Below are 18538 nucleotides of genomic sequence, written 5' to 3'. Positions count from 1 at the left end.
ATGTTTCCTAAATTGGATGCCATCCCCACCCCAAATCCACAACTCGTACTGAATCGAGTTTTGTCTCATTTCCCCCGTTGCTGCTCCATCTGAAATAGCTGTTACAGCCGTCCAAGGAAACGTTGGGGCCTCGCGACTGGCAGTGCCAGCCCACCCAGGGGGTCTGGTCATACACTGCCACTAAGATAACCGTGACAGGGCCCAGAAGCGCTTCTCCAGCAGGCGGCGTGCTGAGGTGGAGCCGAGTCGCTGACCACGAACAGCAGATGCCCACGCTGTCCCCGCGTACTTTCCGCATCGTGGCTTTCCCCGTCTTTCGGAAGCTTCTCATCGTGACAGGCAGCAGTAGTATGACAGTAAGTCAGGCGGCTGTGTTAGTGTCCCAGCCGCTGTGCTGTGTGTGCGTGGGCCTTCATGTGCACAGGTGTCTCCTGGCCTGGAAGACGTTTCCATGTTCTGGTCAAGTGCAGGTGCCATTTGTCTCCTGCTTGTCTTCCAAGCCACGTCCTTCCTAGTTCTAGAGGTTTCTCTCAAGCTCCCAGCCTCTAGGAAGCCTTCTAGGATTCCTGCTCCCTGTTCTCAGTTACTCCAGAACTTTTAGGTAAGTGTGTGTGGTGGGCAGATGACACTTCAGTGAACACCCACCAAGGGGAAGGACCTTCACAGCTCGGTGGGTAGCCCGGCTGTGAGAGCCCGTGGAGAAGTGACACGAGGAGCCTGTTGACATGCCGTTTTCTGAAGATGGCTGTGTGATCACCCCACTTTTGCATGAGTATTGCCGTTGTTCACAGGATTAGCAAATTAAGCTCCTGGAGGATAATTGGAGTTGCTGCCCCCGGACACCCCTCTGCGTTTTGAGCGGGAGTGACTGACAAGTGTGTTTCTCCAGGTAAATGAAAGGCTGTGGTGATTGGACTGCACCTTGTTCAAGTGTCCTGCGAGCCCAGTAATTGGAGGAAGCTGTGTAAATGACACAGCTGTGGTGCGCTGTTCACAAATGCCAAGTTGTAGCACAGGGCTAATCATATATTGGGCTTGAATTTCGGGCCATAATGAAGGCCTTTGCCAGTCACTTTACCCAATTAGAATACATATAATTGTAAGTCGGGATCTTATATTAAAAGAATAATTGTTGAAAGTGTGACATTCCAGGGTTATCTAAACAGGGTCTGGAAAAGGTTTCTCAGCACACACTGGGCACCTGCTCAGGACAAAGGTGGGCACTTGGACTTTGAAGCCCACACCAGCTGCACTTCTCCAGGCCCAGGCCACACTGGCCTCCCTGCTGTTCCCCGGACCCCAGATGGTTGACAGGAAGAATGAACAAGCACTCAGAAGGAAGCAGTAAGGGAGAAGGGATTGGTTTCCTCTTGCTGCTATGACAATGACCATAAACTTAGAGGTCTAACATGGGCTCACATCAGGACATTGGAATCCTAGCCCTGTGAAAGATTCCTTGTTTGGAAGTAAGCTCTTTATACAGCCTCTGAAAACCCTCTGGAGGGTCAGCGATGGGTCATTTCTGTCTCGACAGTACAGAACAACAACAACAGCCAAAGTGATGTCCTTCTAAAAAGAGGAAAACAGGCACTGACAGAAGAGAGAGGCAGCCACGTGTCATTGGTGTCAGGGTCCCAGGAACTCCTGGGGCCACCAGAAACTGGAAGAGGAGGGCAGTATTGTGCAGGGAGGTGTGTGACCTCCTTTCTCTGATTCGTCTGGGCCCCAGCTGGGGCGGGGGGAAGGGAAGTGACTGCTGTGGTGTGATTGTGGGGCTCCTGTGCTGGGAGGTATTCGTCATCTCAAGGTGGTCCCCACCGCCTTTGAGTCTCCTGTCCTCCACGAGGTTCCTTCTTTACGGAAGGAGAGTTGTCCATCTTTCTTCCAAAGAGCACCTGGTGGATTTGAAACACTGACCATTTAGTTGGCAGTGCTACCCAGAACACGCCAGGCCCGCAGAGGATGGTGGGGTAGCCTTATTGATGGCTTCTTCCAGGTGTGGTATAGCTGGGCCTTCCAGCTGCTATCAGGAGGTCCCAAGTGTTAAAGGGACTCAAGCAGTTGTCACATTATGCAGCTCCCCATCTGAGCCCTAAGGTCTGAGCTGGATTCTGGCCCGTCTCTCCCTGCACTTGCTCCTGGGTTCACCACTGACCCACGTGGCCTTCTTTCTGGGAGAATTGCTCTCTGGACGCAGGTGCTGGTCCCCTGCTTTCCCTGGGACAGATTTAAGCATAGTGTGGGCCCTGGTGACACTTCCAGTAGAGCAAATGAAGGGGAAACTGGTATGGAGTATCTAGAATCCTCTGTCCTTGGCATTGAAGATGTGTGTGTGTGTGTGTGTGTGTGATTGTTGTGAATACACACGTGACAAGACCTGTGCAGGTTTCAGATCTTTCGCACAGACATGGCAAGCAGTTACATATCACCGCCTTGGTGTCCTTATCCATCCATTAAATAGATCAGCACTGAAAAATGTCAAGACCAAAGAGTTGTTGGTGGCATAGTGGTGAGCCGAAGTGCCTTCCAAGCAGCTTGTCCAGGTTCGATTCCTGGCCAGCCCACTCGGCTGACCTTTGCTCTGATGACCTAGTCCATAAGGCACTACTAACCCAGAGGGAACAGTCCTTGGAGAGGGCTGTCATGCTTGGGAGGGCGGAGGGACAGCGCAGGAGAGGAAGACCCTGCAAGAGGTGGATCGATTCAGTGACTGGGGGAATGGGGGTAGGTGTGTCAGAGACAATAAGATTGGCACAGGATAGGGCAGGGTTCAGAGCTGAGTACATAGGGTCCCTGTGAGTCGCAGGAAACTCAGTGGCACATAACAACAACAACAAGAAGCAAGCATGATCCCCTTCTCCAGGGACTGGCTCCTCTTGATGGCATGCCCATAGTACAGGAAAGGAATTCTTGTTTGTCCGTGCTAAGAAGCCCTGTGGCTGTACACATTGCCTCGTATTTCTGGCAGTTCACAGTTCTTTCAATATTCTCCAACACTCCAGTTCAAAGACATTCATTACCACCACCTAGTAATCACCAGGCTCCATTCAAGTTTGGGTAATTGTCTCTATAATATGGGTGTGTGTCTCTGAATATTTTTACTGAAATCCTTTCCAAATCAGCTGCAGACAAGATGCCCATTATCCTTGATACTCCATTGTGCATTTCCTAAAGACAAGGACGCTCTCCTTTCTCACTGCAGAACAGCCATTAAAATCAGTGACCCGGCATTACCAGCTGGCCCACAGACCTCATTCAGATGCCACCAGTTGCCCAAATGATAGCCTCTGTCTGTTCAGGATTCAGTCCAGGAGCACCTCTCGGCTTTAATGGGCACCATTTCTTTTTCTCAGGGCCCACCGGATGGCACTGCTTGTTGTTCATTGTCAGTTGCCTCGTTTGTTTTGCTCATTTGTTTACAAGGATTATTCGCAGGCAGCAGGCTCCATCGTAATACATTTTAGAGTCTAGGTCATTAAGTTCTGTAAATTCTATTTTCTCAGTAGGTTATACCCTTTATTTTCATAAAGTATTACTTTTCCTTTTTGTAGAGTTTTTGGCCTTAGATTTTATTTTGTCTCTTATTAATATTGTTACATCTGCCTTCTTTCTGTTAACAATTGGCTAGTATTTCTCCATTTTCTTATTTCTCACATCTTTTGTTTGTCATTTTGCCTTGTTAACCTAGAGTTACAGCTCTTTCTGTTTCGTTTGTGTCTATGGACATACTTTCCTTGCTTTTACTCATTAAGATTGTACGTATTCCTATGTTAGTGTGTTCTATTTAATTGGCTTTGCCATCCTGCCCTGGCTTGTGTTAGGTGGCTTTTGCTGGCTAGATTGATTTTGGTTATTGTTGTTCTTTCTTCCTTTTATTTTCCTTGAATGGTTTAGAGAACAGATTGCCATCTCTTTCATCGTTTAGCAGTACCTTTAAGATTTTTTAAAAAAATAATTTTGAGTAAATGGATTTTTTTAAACTTCATTTTTAGAACACTTTATAGGTTTTCTGAAAAACTGCAAAAGGTACAGAAACTTGCTAAGTGCCCCACCATCCCAGTTCCTCTGTTGTTACATTAGTAAGGTACACTTGTCACAATTAAGGGACCTCAGTACATTATCACCTATTGACAGCCATACTTTCTTCAGATCTCCCTACTTCCTTGCTGAGATCCCACTCATGACACCATTTTGTCATCACACCTCTTTGGGGTCCTTTTGGTTGGGACAGGTTTTTGATGACTCTGACAGTCAGGTAGAAAGATAGGTCTTTCTTTGTTGGCCTGTTTGTGCCCTGGTTCGACTATAGTGGTGGGTTTGTGGTAAGATGCCATTCTCCTCGCACTACACCAAGGCTGCATGCTGTCAGTATGCTTAGCACTGTTGAGTGATTACCTCATTAAGTGGCGTTTGCCAGGTTTCTCTACCGTAAAGCTACTCTGGTCCCTCCTTCACGTACTGTGCCCTTTGAAAGGAAGTCACTTTGCACATCCCACAGCTGAGGAAAGGGGAAGTTAGTCAGGGGAGTTCCATAGACAGGCGATGGCTCTGTTTCCCTATTTATGTATTTATTTAGTCCCACATCTCAGTATGGACTCACGGCGATTTAGTTTGCTTTGGACCGCAGGGCTTGTCATTGGGGGCTCTTCCTATAGCCTTTTGATCCTTGGGTTTTTAGCACTTCATTACTTTCTTGCACTGCACGATGCTCCTGGCTCATCTTAGAAAGCTCCCTCCCCAATGCTAATATCAGCCATGTCTCTGAAAGCAGACTGGTTCCTTGGATTGGAGGTTAGAATTAGAAACCGAGGTCTAGGTGCAAGGTGTGCACTTTGCTGTTGTAGTATCGTGGCTTCTGGGCCCTCCCAGCTGACAGAGCATGCATGCATGCTAACCCATGTATGTGTACGGAACCATGTATGTAGTAAGCAGAACATGAATTCATACTCACGTCTTTCACTCTGATACGTGACCTTAGAGTTCTAGTTTCCTCCCCTTGACTGAACCTCTCTCTCCAACAGTGACGGACCTGCCTCCCACCAGTGCCCACCTACTGAATTAATTGTTCAATTCCAGTATATCATTAGAGCAATTTGCTTCAGAGTTGATAACCTGTTTGCCATTATGGACTCTGTGCCCATCGAGAGAGAGTGATAGCCGATGAGTTCAGTAGAGCACAGGGTTTGGCAGGCAGGTCCACTTCTGAGGACAGACTCTCTAGTGAAAAGATTTTCCCTGGGGGCTTGTGAACAGGCAGGGCTAGTGGCCTGAGTGGGCAGCTAGCGGGCAGAGGGATTGACAATGTATGGGGGATTGACAAAATTCAGGGCAACTGTGAACTTGACCCATCATTAGTGGAGCTTTGGGCTCTTACATTCCATTCCCAGAGAGCCGCTGTGGACAAAGTCGTCTGCATGACTGTACTTGGTGTTCCAGACAGTGGACCTGTGACCTCCCAGTGCGGCCGGTGATACTTCACTCAGATGCTTTGTCTTTGGTGAAGATAAATTGTTTGTGGAAGGACATCAACCCCAAGTGTCTTTGGTGATCTCAGTTGATTTCAGATGAGGGCCATTACCTTCATAACTTTGTTTACAGGGAGACAGCCATTTCAAGAACATACTTTAGTATTATTTTGTTCCATGTGAAAGGAGATAAATTTCAAAATCGTTTTTTATGTTTAGGATTTGGAGACTTTGATGGGTTCACTTTTGAAGACAAGATGAAAGGAATTTCCTCAGTAAAGCGTGAGTAATAATAATAATAATAAAAACTCTATTAAAAGCAAACAGATTAATATGTACCACCCACTCAGAACGCACACTCAATAAAAACCCTAGGGGCCTGTAATCCACTTGATCAGATGAAATGCAATTGGCATAAGTTGCTTTCTTTAAGAGAACAATCTGAAAACAGAAACTCCTACTCTTTCCTTTATTGAGAATGCCGGATGTTTGCTAACCGATGCTATGTTCTCTCTAACTCGTGTCACAGTCCCAGCCAGTGCGAGGAGCTGCAGTGCCCTCTGAGGACGCCTTCCCTGGCTCCGTTCAAAGCACTGTGAAGTGAATAAGGGCGCTGTCTCTCAGTTTAGATTCCCTTTTATAATGTTAGCTGCCCAAGAGTTGGCTCCAACTCCTAGCAACCCTATGTACCATAGAAATCACTGCGAGCTTTAATCTGTTCTCAGTCTCTCATGGTGTTGCCCAGCGGTAAGGAGTTTTGTTTTCTTAGTGTTGGGATGTAACCCATAGTGAAGGTTGTAGTCTTTGCTCATCTGCAGCAAACTCTTCAAGGCCTCCTCAGTGTCAGTGAGCACGGTTGTGCCATCTGCATAACGCAGGTTGTTGATGAGTCTTCCTCCGGTCCTCCTGCCACATTTTTCATAGAGTTCAGCTTCTTGAATGATCTGCTCAACATGTAGATTGAGGAGGCATGGAGAGACAATATAACCTTGATGCATACCTTTCGGTACTTTAAACCACGCAACATTCCCTTGGCCTGGGAATCCCAGAGCGATTGATTGCACTCAGGCAAAACGGTCACGTAGACCAAGAAGCTGCACCCTCAGTCTCAGTCCTGTTCTGGCTCCTTGTGCCCCTTTGCCGGTCTGTCTTGGAAAGGGACTTCCTCTCCCCCGTTCCCAGCATGATGTCTTCTTCCGAGGACTGGCCCCTCCGAACAGCATGCTGGTGTGTGAGAAGAAGTGTCCCCATCTTTGCCTCCAAGGAGCACCCTGATTGCACTTCCTCCCACACAGATTTGTTGTTATTGTTGTTCTTTTGGCAGTTCATGGGATGTTCAGTGCTCTTCTCCAACACCACAGCTCAAAGACATCAGTTCTTCTTCTGCCATTTTTATTCCTTGTCCAACTTTCAGATGCACGCAAAGCAATTGAAAAGACCATGATTTGAATCAGGCACACCAAAGTCTTTAAACTGTCATCCATTCTCTTTAGAATTTAGGAACAGTCCTTGACAGTAAATTTTGCACCATGTCTTTTGATTTCTTGACTGCTGCTACCTTGGGTGTTGATTGTGGGCTCAGGTAAAATGAAATAGGTAACAGCTTCAATCTTTTCTCCAGCTGTCATAATAATGCCTATCAGTCCGATAGTGGTGATCAGGATAACAAGCCTAGAGTGAAATGTGATCTCTATGTACTCCTTTCAATCTAGACTGGCTTGCTTTTATGGCAGTCCGTGATATAGTCAATATTCTTCATCAGCACCACAATTCAAAATTCTTGAGTCTTTATACATTTTCCAATTTTCACATGCATTTGAAACAATTAAAAAATGTAAAATAAAAAAAGTCATGGCTTGGATCAGACTTACCTTAGTCTTTAAAGAGACAGCTTTGTTCTTCAGCACATAAAAGAGGTCCTTCAATGGAGTACATTGTTTCATTTCTTGACAGTTGCTTCTATGCATGTTGATTATGGATCCAAGGGAAAGTAAATCGTTGACAACTTCAGATTCTTTTTCATTTATCATTATGTTGCTTATTGGTACGGTAAATATTTTTATTTTCTTGATATTGAAGTATAACACGTACTGATTTTTGTATCTTCTTCAAGAAGTATTTTGAGACTTCTTCACTTTCAGTAAGCAGTTACTATATTGTTGTTGTTATTATGTGCCGTTGACTTGCCTGCAACTCATTGTGACCCTAGGTATAGCAGCTTTGAAGCCTGACCTGTCCCGAGCCAGTCTCACTAATTCCAACACACCAACCCGTATTGCCCCAGTCACTGTATCAATCCATCTCATCCAGGGTTTTCCTCTCCTGCGCTGTCCATCGACCCTTCTGAGCATGATATCCTTCTCCAAGGACTGGTCCCTCCTGGTCACGTGCCCAAGGTATGTGAGATTGAGGGAAAATCCTAGCCTCCATATTAGTGTCAAATAAAGGAGATTCCAGATCAAGGAAATTACTACAGAGGAAAGATGAATAGAACATAACAATAGGCTCTTCCTAACAGGAAGATATAACATTGGCCTCAAAAGATCAAGGATGAGTTCCCTTCTGTTTTGCTTTTTGGAAGCCTGAGAAGGAGTGTCTTTTATTCCTTAAATGTTTGATGGAAGGCCCTGGTAAAACTGTCCATGGTCCTGAACATTTTTTTATGGGGAAATTTTTTTTGTTACCAGTTGAGTCTGACTATTAGAAATCTAATCTGATTTTCTACTCCTTCTTTTGGTAGTTTATAGTTTTAAGGAATTTTTTCATTTCCTTGAGGTTGTCTGATCTGTTGACATACACTTGTTCATAGTCATTCATTCTATTATTGTAAGATAATTAGTAATGTTTTGTCATTTGTTTTTAAATTTTTGTAATTTGCATTTCCTTAGGGTTCCCCCCCCAATATACTTCGCAATCACTTGTTATGCATCAGAAGGCTGGACAGTGACTAGGGATGATAGAAGGAGAATTGATGCCTTTGAGCTGTGGTGCTGGAGTAGAGTGTTGAATATACCATGGATGGCTAAGAGAACAAACAGGTTCGTCCTGGAGAGGGTGACACCAGGCTGCTCCTTGGAGGCAAAGATTCTGAGGCTTCGTCTGACATACTTTGGGCATGTTGCAAGCAGGGACCAGTCCTTAGAGAGGAACGTCATGCTTGGGAGGTTTGAGGAACAGTGCAGGAGAGGAAGATCCTGGATAAGATGGATTGGCTCATTGACTAGTGTAATGGAAGTAGGTGTGTCAGAGACAATAGAGTTGGCTCAGCATAGAGCAGGATTCAGAGCGCTTATACATAGGGTCACTGTGAGTTACAAACAACTCAATGGCCCATAACAAAACCAATATACTAAAGATATGTCTATCTTGTTTTCTAAGACCCAACTATTGTTTTTGTTGAACTTGTCCATTGTTTTTCTTTTTTATTTATGTCTGCTTCATGCATCAGATATGATGTGGGAAAATCACGTGAAGGATACTTGATCTGATTCTCTCTTATTTTCACCCAGCGCTGTGTTCTTCTTTCCTTGATGAAGCACCAGGGCTGCCTCCTGTAAACCTTTCCCTTCTGTTTGAAGAGAAACCACCAGCAAAACCACAGCCCAGCCTGCTGCTCTTGAGTTGACTTTGACTCATAGAATGTCCAAGGCTGTCCATTTTTATGGAGACAGACTCCTTCATCTTTCTTTTGCAGAGCCTCTGGTAGGTTCGAACTTTCAAGCTTTTGGTTAGTGTCCTTGTGCTTAAAACACTGTACCCCCAAGACACCTTCCATTCTGTTTGGAAAAAGTCATTTCTTTGGCTGTTCTCTTGAGTTCCCTAGAGACAAATTCTTTTAGTCTTCTTTTGTCTGAGAATGTTGTGTCAGTTTCCCTTCATTGCTGAAGGGTATTTTTGCAGATTACAGAATTTGTGTTTGCCAGGTCTTTTCTTGGAAAATGGTGAGTCCTGTTCTTTTGACCTCATCTCATTTCAACTGCAAGACTCTCACTGTCGTTTCAGTTGATGTTTTTCCCATCTTGCCTCATCTTTTCCTTCTCACTGCTTTCATGATGCAGTGTTTGTCTTTTGTTTTCAGAAGATTAATTGTGATGCACTTATTGTAGATTTCATCAACATTTTCATACTAGGGATTTGTACTACACTTGGAATCTGTAGGTCTGTGTCTCTCACCAGATTTGGCCAGTTTTCAACTGATATTTCTTTGAATATGTTTTCAGTTAATCTCTCTCTGTGCTGTACTTATTGGACTCTGTTAATACAAATATTATCTCTTTTATTGTTTATATAGAGCCTCAATATGTGTCATATTCTCCCTTCCATCTACTCTTCTCCCTGTTTGTTCAGGGTGATAAGTTCAGTGCGTCTATCTTCAAGTTCAATGAACTCTAGTAGTGCTGGGGTTAAATCATTTGTCTGCTAGCTCCGAGGCTGGAAGTTTTGACGCACCAGCTGCCCTCCGTCAGGATTCTCAGGGGAAGTGACTGAGGAGCTTTTGGGTTGTAGTTCAGCACTTTCCACACGCTGCTCCGCAGGAGAAGAACTAGGCCATCAGCTTCCATAAAGATGACACCCTTGGAAATGCCATGGGACCGAGTTCTGCTCTGCCCTGCGGGGCTGTGAGACCAAAGTGACTGGGCAGCAGTGCGCCACTCTTCAGGCTCAGGGATTCTGGGGTTTTCTTTTTCATTCTACTATTGAGCCCTTCCAGGTGGCTGTTTTTCTTGTTCTGTTTTTCTCAAGAGAAATGGGGGGAACCCCAGACCTACCAACAAAACAAAAAAATCTCAAGAAATAGAAAATAAAAAACATCTGGAAAACCCCATTTCAGTTTTAGAATTTCCTTTAGGGTCTTTTTTAAAAATTTTTTTAATGTCTTCGGTCTCTGTTTCTTTTTTTGAGTTTCTGGTTTTCTTATTTGTACAAAGGGCATTTGTAACTCCTTGTTGAAACCTTTTCACAATGACTGCTTTAAAATCCTCATCTGATAATTTGAACATCTAATTAATCTCCAAACTGACATCTATTGTTGATCAGCTTTTCTCATCCTGTTGTGTTTTCCTGGTAGCTGCCTGCTTCTGCCGGAAGGGCAGTGACATATCTGTTACCTTCACAGCCTCATTGGCATACCCTGGTGGACAGATAAGCTGGACCTTATTCTGCTGACCTGACCAGGTGGAGAAATTGGTGCCTCACCACCTTCTTCTGCAGGACCATGAAGTGAGGTAGACAGTGTGTGAGGGATAGATTTTCCCCATGAGTAGTTGTTGTTGTTAAGTGCTATCAAGTTGACTGTGACTGACAGTGACCTTACAAACAACATTCTGAACCTCGCTCTATCCTGAGCCATCCTCACAATTTCTGTCTAATTTCTATATCACTGTGTCAGTCCGTCTTTTTGAGGATGTTCCTCTCTCTCTGACCCTCCACCTTTCCAAGCATGCTGTCTTTCCCCCAAAAACATTCCCAAATATGTGAGACCAAGTTTCACCATCCTTGGCTTTAAGGAGAACCCTAATTGCACCGTCTCCAAGACACACCTGTTTGTTCTTTTGGCCGTCCATGGCTATTCAGCACTCTCCTGATATCATACCTCAAAGGCACCATAGTTCTTCTGTCTCCTTAGTCATTGTCCAGCTCGCAGATGCAAAGCAAGCAACTGAGAATACCATGACCTGAACCAGGTGCACCTAAGTCTCCAGATTGACATTGTTGCTCTCTAGCATCCTGGCGAGGTTCTTGACAGCCAACTCTTCCAATGCCTTCCCAAAGTCTTTTCGTTTCTTGACTGGTGTTACCAAGGATGCTGACTGTTAGAGCCATGCAAAACGAAACCATTGACAGTTTCAGATCTTTTCTCAGCTTATCATGATGTTGCCTATTGGCTCAGTGGTGAGGATTTTGGTTTTCTTGATGTTGAGATGAAGGCTATAGTCTTTAATCTTCTGCAGCAAGTGATTCAGGGCTTCCTCACTTTCTGCAAGCAAGGTTGTGTCATCTGAATAACAGATTGTTAATGAGCTTCCCTCCAATCCTGATGCCACATTTTTCTTCATAGAGTCCAGCTTCTCATGTGATTTGCTCAACAGACAGAGTGAATAATTATGGAGAGAGGATAGAGCCCTTTTTTTATTTTAGACCATGTAGTCTTCCCTTGTTCTATTCAGACAGCAGCTTCTTGGTCTAAGTATAGGTTTCGCATGAGCACAATTAAGTGTTCTGAAACTCCCATTCTTCTCATTGTTGGTCATAATTTGTTATGATCCACACAGTCAAATGCCTTTGCATAGTCAAGAAAACACAAGTAGACAACCTTCTGGTATTCTCTGCTTTCAGCCAAGATCCCTGGACTGGGAAACAAACATGCTTTCTCTTCTTTCAGGCTGCCCTTTCCCTGGGCTAGAGGAAATGGGGGTTTGAGGGAGCTCTCTGTGCCAGGGCCTGTGGGCAGTTGTGATTTGGAAACTCACTGTTGGCCCAGGGCCTTCTGCCCCCAGAGCCTGCCTGTGTCTCCTGCTGGTGCTGCATGCCCACTCGCCCACTGTGTCCTTTCTGGGTTTTCTTATTGGTCAGGAGGGAAACCCTGGGAGGGATGGGACAGTGTGGCCAGAACCGGCCTGCTGTTAAGTGTGCACATTCCCAACTCGCCTGGTGGAGCCTCCATGTTAACTTGCTGTTCCTACCTTTGCACCCTCCTTTAGAGAGATGGGAGCGCGACATCACCACCACAACCAGGAGGCCAGGAATTCCCCGGGTGCCTGCAAATCCTGCAGGTACGTGGCCGCTCAGGGGAGGGCAGGGCAGGGAGGCCAGCAAGCCCTGTGCGTACAAGGCCGGCCGAGGCTGATCCCTTGTCACCAGGAAGGGTTGTGCCCTGGACCCTTCCGGTCCCTCTCCCTTTTCAGCTGGATGGTGGAGTGCCTTAGGTTTTATGAAGGCAGATGGAGAGTTAGTCTAAAGGACGTGAACTCTGCGCTCCTTTGCAGCTCTGTCCTTCCCACCATTTCCTGATCAGGCATCCTCACGGAATTGCCCCTTGTCACCGGTACCTTGGGCGCATTCTAGAGCATTCCAAGTGCCCTGCCTTCCAGGGAGCCAGCTCACCTGCTGCTCTCTTGTGACCTTGTGGCCTGTTTCTAATTGTCCGGCATACGGGCCCTCAGACTAGTAGCTGCAGCCAGGCAGAGTGCACATGGGGCCAGAAGTGTGCGAACAGGGCTTGCTGCTTTCAGTATTGACAGCTGTGGACGAGTCTGAGTCTCCTCAGGGCTACTTTGTATTGACTCCTGGTTTGCACTAGTCGCTCAGCCCGGGAGGAGGGTTTAGCTTTTTGAAGGAATCCTGTTTCCATCAGTTGTTAATCAGCTGCTGTTTCCTTTGTGTTTGGGCTGCCGAAGGTGGTGACTTATCCTTGGCTGACGCCTTGGACGACCCTGATGACGGCCACAGGAAGCCGGAGCCAGGAGGAGGAGGAGCAAGAGGTGGAGGTGGAGGTAAGTCACACTGGGGCGCCTGGGTGGGGTCCCGCTTCGCTAGCACAACAGGCCTGTGGAGCCAACCCTGCCCAGCAGAGCAGGGCACCCATGAAACCCTGAGATAGCAATTCTCAAACACTTGGCCTCAAGACTCCTTCAGAGTCTGAAAATAATTGAGGGTCTCAAAGTTTTGTTCGTATGAGCCATAGTCATCACATTAGAATTTAAAGAGAAAAAGATTCCTTTTCATTATTTCTGTGTATAAATTGGGAAGGAGATGGGGAATTGCCTTCCACAAAGGTTACCGCTGTGGAGACCCGATGGCAGGCTGCTGAGTGAGGACTGTGCATGGGACTCACATGTATGTAAACTACATGTTGTTTGGGGCTGTTGAGTCGACTACATCTCATAGTGACCCTATGAACAATAGCCCTGAGCCCTGTCCTGTCCTGTCCTGCCCTGTCCTGTCCTGTGCTGTCCTGTCCTGCCCTGCCCTGTCCTGTCCTGTCCTGTGCTGTGCTGTCCTCCTCATCTCTGACATGTTTGACGCCATGAACAACAGACCTGAGCCCTGTCCTGTCCCGTCCCATCCTCCTCATCTCTGACACACTTGAGCCTGTCGCTGTAGTCACTGTGTAACCCCTCATTGAGGGTCTCCCTCTCTTTTGTTGACCCTCCACCTTTCCCAGCATGAGGTCCTTTTCCGAGGACTTGTCCCTCCTGATGACGTGTCTGAAGAATGTGAGATGAAGTTCCACCATCTTTTCCTCTGAGGAGACCCCTGTTGGCATTTCCTCCTAGACAGGCTTGTTCTTTTCACAGTCTGTGGGATATTCAGTACTCCTCTCCAGCACCACAAATCAAAGGCAATGATTCTTGTTGTGTCTCCCTTATTCATTGTCCAACTTTCATGTGCATAGGAAGTAATTAAAAAGACCATGGCTTGGATTAGGTACACCTTAGTCTTTACACTAACATCATTGCTCTTTAGCACTTTGGAAAGGTACTTGACAGCAGATTTTCCTAATGCAACACATTTTGGTTTTTTTTTCTTAACTGCTGTTTCTCTGGGTGTTATGTGTGGACATTTAAATTGTCAGTTATGTGCTAACATGAATAACATATTTTATAAGAAATCTTTGGAAAGACAAACACAAAATAGGTTGAGAAGAACTGTTTTGTGATGCACTTGCAAATTTCTTTTATGTCTGTTTTAATGGAAGAATGGGATTCTCCCATCTGCATCTATATTCAGCCACTGTGGTATGCTGTTATGGTTGGTAAATAGGTGGCAAATCAGTTTGGACTTAACTCTGCACTTGGAAGTTGTTGTTGTTAAGTGCCGTCAAGTCATAGACGACTCATAGCGACTCTGTGAACGAAAGACCTGAACACTTGTTTAACTTTCATCATTTCTCCAAGTTCGTAGGGTTTCCGGAGCTTGGAAGAAAGAGGTATATTTCAATCAACTCTCCAGATCGTCATGGACTTTCTTCTTGGATGTAACACTGGAGCTCGGCAAATGATGGTTTAAAGGTTAATTGCTGTATCAAATGTGAAACCATATTCATGACCTTTTCGTCCTTGGCCTCATTGAACCAATAGGTTCTTGTTTGACCTTTGGATAGATTTTATGCCCATTCACGGCTTAGTAACATCTTGTGTTGGTCCTTTTGAAAATATTGGTGCGCTGAGCTGTGTTGTGGTTCCAAACGATGCCACAGCACCCAGAAGTCAAGTGTTAGGCCATCACAGATCTCCTGAGCAAAAAATTTATGTATCAGAAAGATCATGCTGCCAGATGCACATATTTCAAAATTGAAGTATTTCATGAGCACTTGAATTTTATCACGGATAACAAATGCTGTCAACCTGTTTGTTTTTAAAGGACAGGATCATCTCTTTCATTCATTCTCAAGAAAATGTTGGTCAGATCTTCACAATGGAATAAGTACAGTTTCTCTGACTTCCACTCTTTCAAATAAAATTTGTCTTCTATGAGAAAAGCAGTTAATGCCACTGAAAACAGACTACTTGCTGAAGTAGGTTCCCTGAGCCAACTATTGGACTTCAGGGATGCCACACAAATGCTTTCCTCGCCTTCCTGTTTTATCAGGCAGAATATTAAAAAAGACATATCATCAAGGTTGGGAGGCAATAAAAGGAATACTTTTCCTCTGCTTTCTTGTATCATTGTCTTAATTGCTTCATAACAAATGACCATAAAGAACGAGTCAAAACAGTCTTCATCCATCATGTCGTCATTCCTCTGGGTCAGGAGTGCACATCCCACACAGCTGGGAGTTCCTCACAGGCGGAAATCCTTGTGTTGTTGCCTGGGGCTGGGATCTCATCTCAGGTCCAAGGTTGTATTCATTTCCTGCTCTTGCGGTAATGAATTACCTCAGACTTGAGTGTTTCAAAGGGCCACATTCATTATCCAACAGCTGTTGCAGTCAGACGCCTGAAATGAGTCTCCCCGGGTGAAAATCCGTGTGCTTACAATCTCTAGAAAGTATCTCTTTCTCACATGTCTTCCAGGGCTCAGGGCCCCTTCCTCCATCTTCAGAGCAACAGCGTAGCGTTCGGATCGCTCATTGGTGCTCATCCCTGCTTCTGTCATCCATCTCTTTCTCTGAATCTCCTGCCTCCTCCTGATTTTTAAGGACCAGGTGGTTACATTGGACCCACCTGAACACTCTTCTCATCTCAGAATCCTTAACTTACTCCATTTGCAAAGTCCTTTCTCGCACGGAAGGGTTTGATGATTAGACTGTTGGAATTTGGAAGAGGCTATTATTATAATAATATGGGATTCAATAACAAGTGTGTAAGGAGAGTTCACATAAGAAAAACAAGTAATGCAGATATTAAATTCATTTTTCATGGAGATTAAAAGGTAAATATAAAATTTATTTGGAGGGGGAGGCATAGCACTTCCTGATCTCAAAACCTACTACACAGAAGTAGTAACCAAAACAGTATGGAACTGGTACAATAATAGGCCAATGTTCATAGAAGCATTATTCACCATTGCAAAAACATGGAAACAGCCCAAGTCACAAAAGAATGGATTGAAAAATTATGGTACATCCACACAATGGAATACTATACAGCACACAAGAGCAATGATTTTGTAAATTATTGCCTAACTTGGAAGGGACTGGAGAGCATTATGTTGAGTGAACTAACTCTATCCCACAAGGATAAATATTGTACAAACCATTATTATAGAAGGAGTATTAGGATTCAAGAGGGGTAGGAGAGGTTGGAAGCAGAGGGATATGAATTTGCAGAAGGAGGGAAGGATTAAACATCAAGCTGTACAATTTGGTGGGTGGAGGGTTGAGGGAAGTTGAAAGAATTTGTTCTTGAAAACAAGGTATCTAAATTTTGTAAATAAACTGGTAGAAAAGAAACAAAAGAAAAACAAGAAATGTTATTTATCACAATGACAAAGCAAAGAACAAGAACCATATAATTCTATTAATGGATGCACTAAAGGCCTTTAAAAAATTCAACAACCCTTCCTGAACAAAATAGGAATAGAAAGGAGTTTTGTCCACCTAGTGAAAAGTGTATTTGCATGATCAATACCTAAAATAATTCTCAATAGAAAGTTTAAAGACATTTGCCTTGATAACAGTTAGTAGGTAGGATGCCTACTATCACCACTCTTATTCAATATTGCATCCCAAGTCTTAGTGAAAGCCATCAGGCAAGAGAAGGCAATGAAAGGAATCCAAATTGGTAAACAAGAGTTAAAACTATCTCTATACTCAAATAATATGAGTATACTTAGAAAACCCTAAAAATTCAGCAAGAAAACCATTGGATATAGTCAACCAATTCAGCCAACAGCTAAATTTTTCTACAGTAACAAAACGAACATAAACAAGGAAACAAAATAAATGCCTATTACAATAACTAATCACAAGATGAAATACTTAGGAACTAATCTAACTAGATATATAAAAGCTCTATACAAAGAAAATGATAAAATATTATTGCAAGAAACAAAAGAGACCTAGATATATAGAAGATTCTATCATGATCATGGATAAGAAGACTCAATATCATGAAAACAGACATTCTACCAAAAGCAATCTATAATCTTAATGCAATCTTAATACAGACATCAATTCCATTCTTCAAATAGATGGAAAAGACAATATCCAGTTTTGACCGGAATGCAAAGAGACTTCAAATAAGTAAAACACTACTGAAAAGTAAAATAAGGCAAGAGATATCACATTTCTTGATCTCAATTCCTACCCAGAAATCAACTCTTCTGCATTTGGTAAGCTGGTTTTTGAAATTGTAATTCATGTAAGTAGAGAACCTACAGCCTCTTTAACAAATTGTGATGGAAATATTGGAAAACCATCTTCAGAAAACTAAAGTAAGAGCTATACTTCACACGATACACAAAATACACCTCAAGATATATCAGAGATCTAGGAGTAAAAACAAAGACTATAAAGTCCATCAAGGAGAAACTAAAAATAACTCCCAAACATAATGAAAACTATGAAACCAGGACTGGATAAAACAGATGAATTGGACCTTCTAAAACTAAAATCCCTACAAAGTTGGAAACAGGAGTGGCATCCACTTCCAAACAACATGCCTCTGGAAACTATGAACTTTGATTAATGATGATAGTTATAGAAAGGCTTCAGGCCTTTTGTTCATAGGGTCGCTATGAGTTGTGCTCAACTCGATGGTAATCAACAACAATGAAATACACCAAAAAAGGTTTTTCAGTAGGTCAAAAACGAAACCCACAAACTCAGAAAATATTTGACAGTATTATATCTGATAAAGTACCAATCTAAAATGTATAGGATACTTCAGCACCTCAACAACAAAATATATTCCAATCACATAAGGGCACACATATGAATACATCCTTGACTAAAGAAGAAATTCAGGTGACCAACAAACACATGAAGAAATGTCCAAAATCCCTAGCTATCAGAATGTTGCAAATCAAAACAATATTGAGACATCATCTCACCCCAGTATCAATAGGAGTTTAACAGGGCTGAGACTAAGGTGTGGCTGTTGTTCACAATAGGGTACCCATAAGATGATTGGATGTGGCCTAATGTTAAAAGGGGATTTTGGCTACCAGTCTGGGGTTATTTCAGGCTAGGAAGATGAGTGAAACTGGCAGATTTTGATAAGGTGTGTTTTCTGGTTTGGGGTTGATACTAGGGTATGGCTGTTGTTCACAATAGTGTACCCGTGAGCTGACTGCCTTTTGTAGTGACATACACTTAAAAGAAAAAAAAAAAGCATGCCTCCAGAAACTCTATAAACTTGGAGAAAAAGATGAAAGTTTTGCATTCAAGATTTTCTTTCATAGGGTTGCAATGGGTCTTCTAAGACTCTATGGCATTTAACAACAATGCAACATTAGCATCAAAATTGCATATACTCTAAGTCACACTTACTGTAGTCCTATTTCTCTACCCTATTAAAGAGATACATAGACTTACTTCGGACATGTAGTGAGGAGAGACCGGTCCTTGGAGAGGAACATCATGCTTGGGAGGGTGGAGGGACGGCGCAGGAGAGGAAGGCCCTCTATGA

The 18538-nt window shown here is 43.9% G+C and overlaps 1 protein-coding gene across 1 annotated transcript in view; it reads left to right on the top strand.

Annotated features, from left to right (window-relative positions):
- The first annotated feature begins 266 nt into the window (after positions 1-266).
- Positions 267-18538, top strand: part of CD99L2 (CD99 molecule-like 2) — a 28144-nt gene continuing 9872 nt past the window's right edge. Inside the window, exons 1-3 of the mRNA XM_006899965.1 lie at positions 267-356; positions 12169-12238; positions 12863-12946. Of these exons, the coding sequence (XP_006900027.1) occupies positions 267-356; positions 12169-12238; positions 12863-12946 (244 nt within the window). The remainder of the gene's footprint in view (positions 357-12168; positions 12239-12862; positions 12947-18538) is intronic.

Source organism: Elephantulus edwardii, unplaced genomic scaffold (assembly GCF_000299155.1).
Source record: "Elephantulus edwardii isolate Elephantulus edwardi_28Jun2011 unplaced genomic scaffold, EleEdw1.0 scaffold00269, whole genome shotgun sequence".
NCBI lineage: Eukaryota > Metazoa > Chordata > Mammalia > Macroscelidea > Macroscelididae > Elephantulus > Elephantulus edwardii.
Note: the sequence above shows the minus strand (reverse complement) of the source record. Positions and strands in the feature narration are given on the sequence as shown.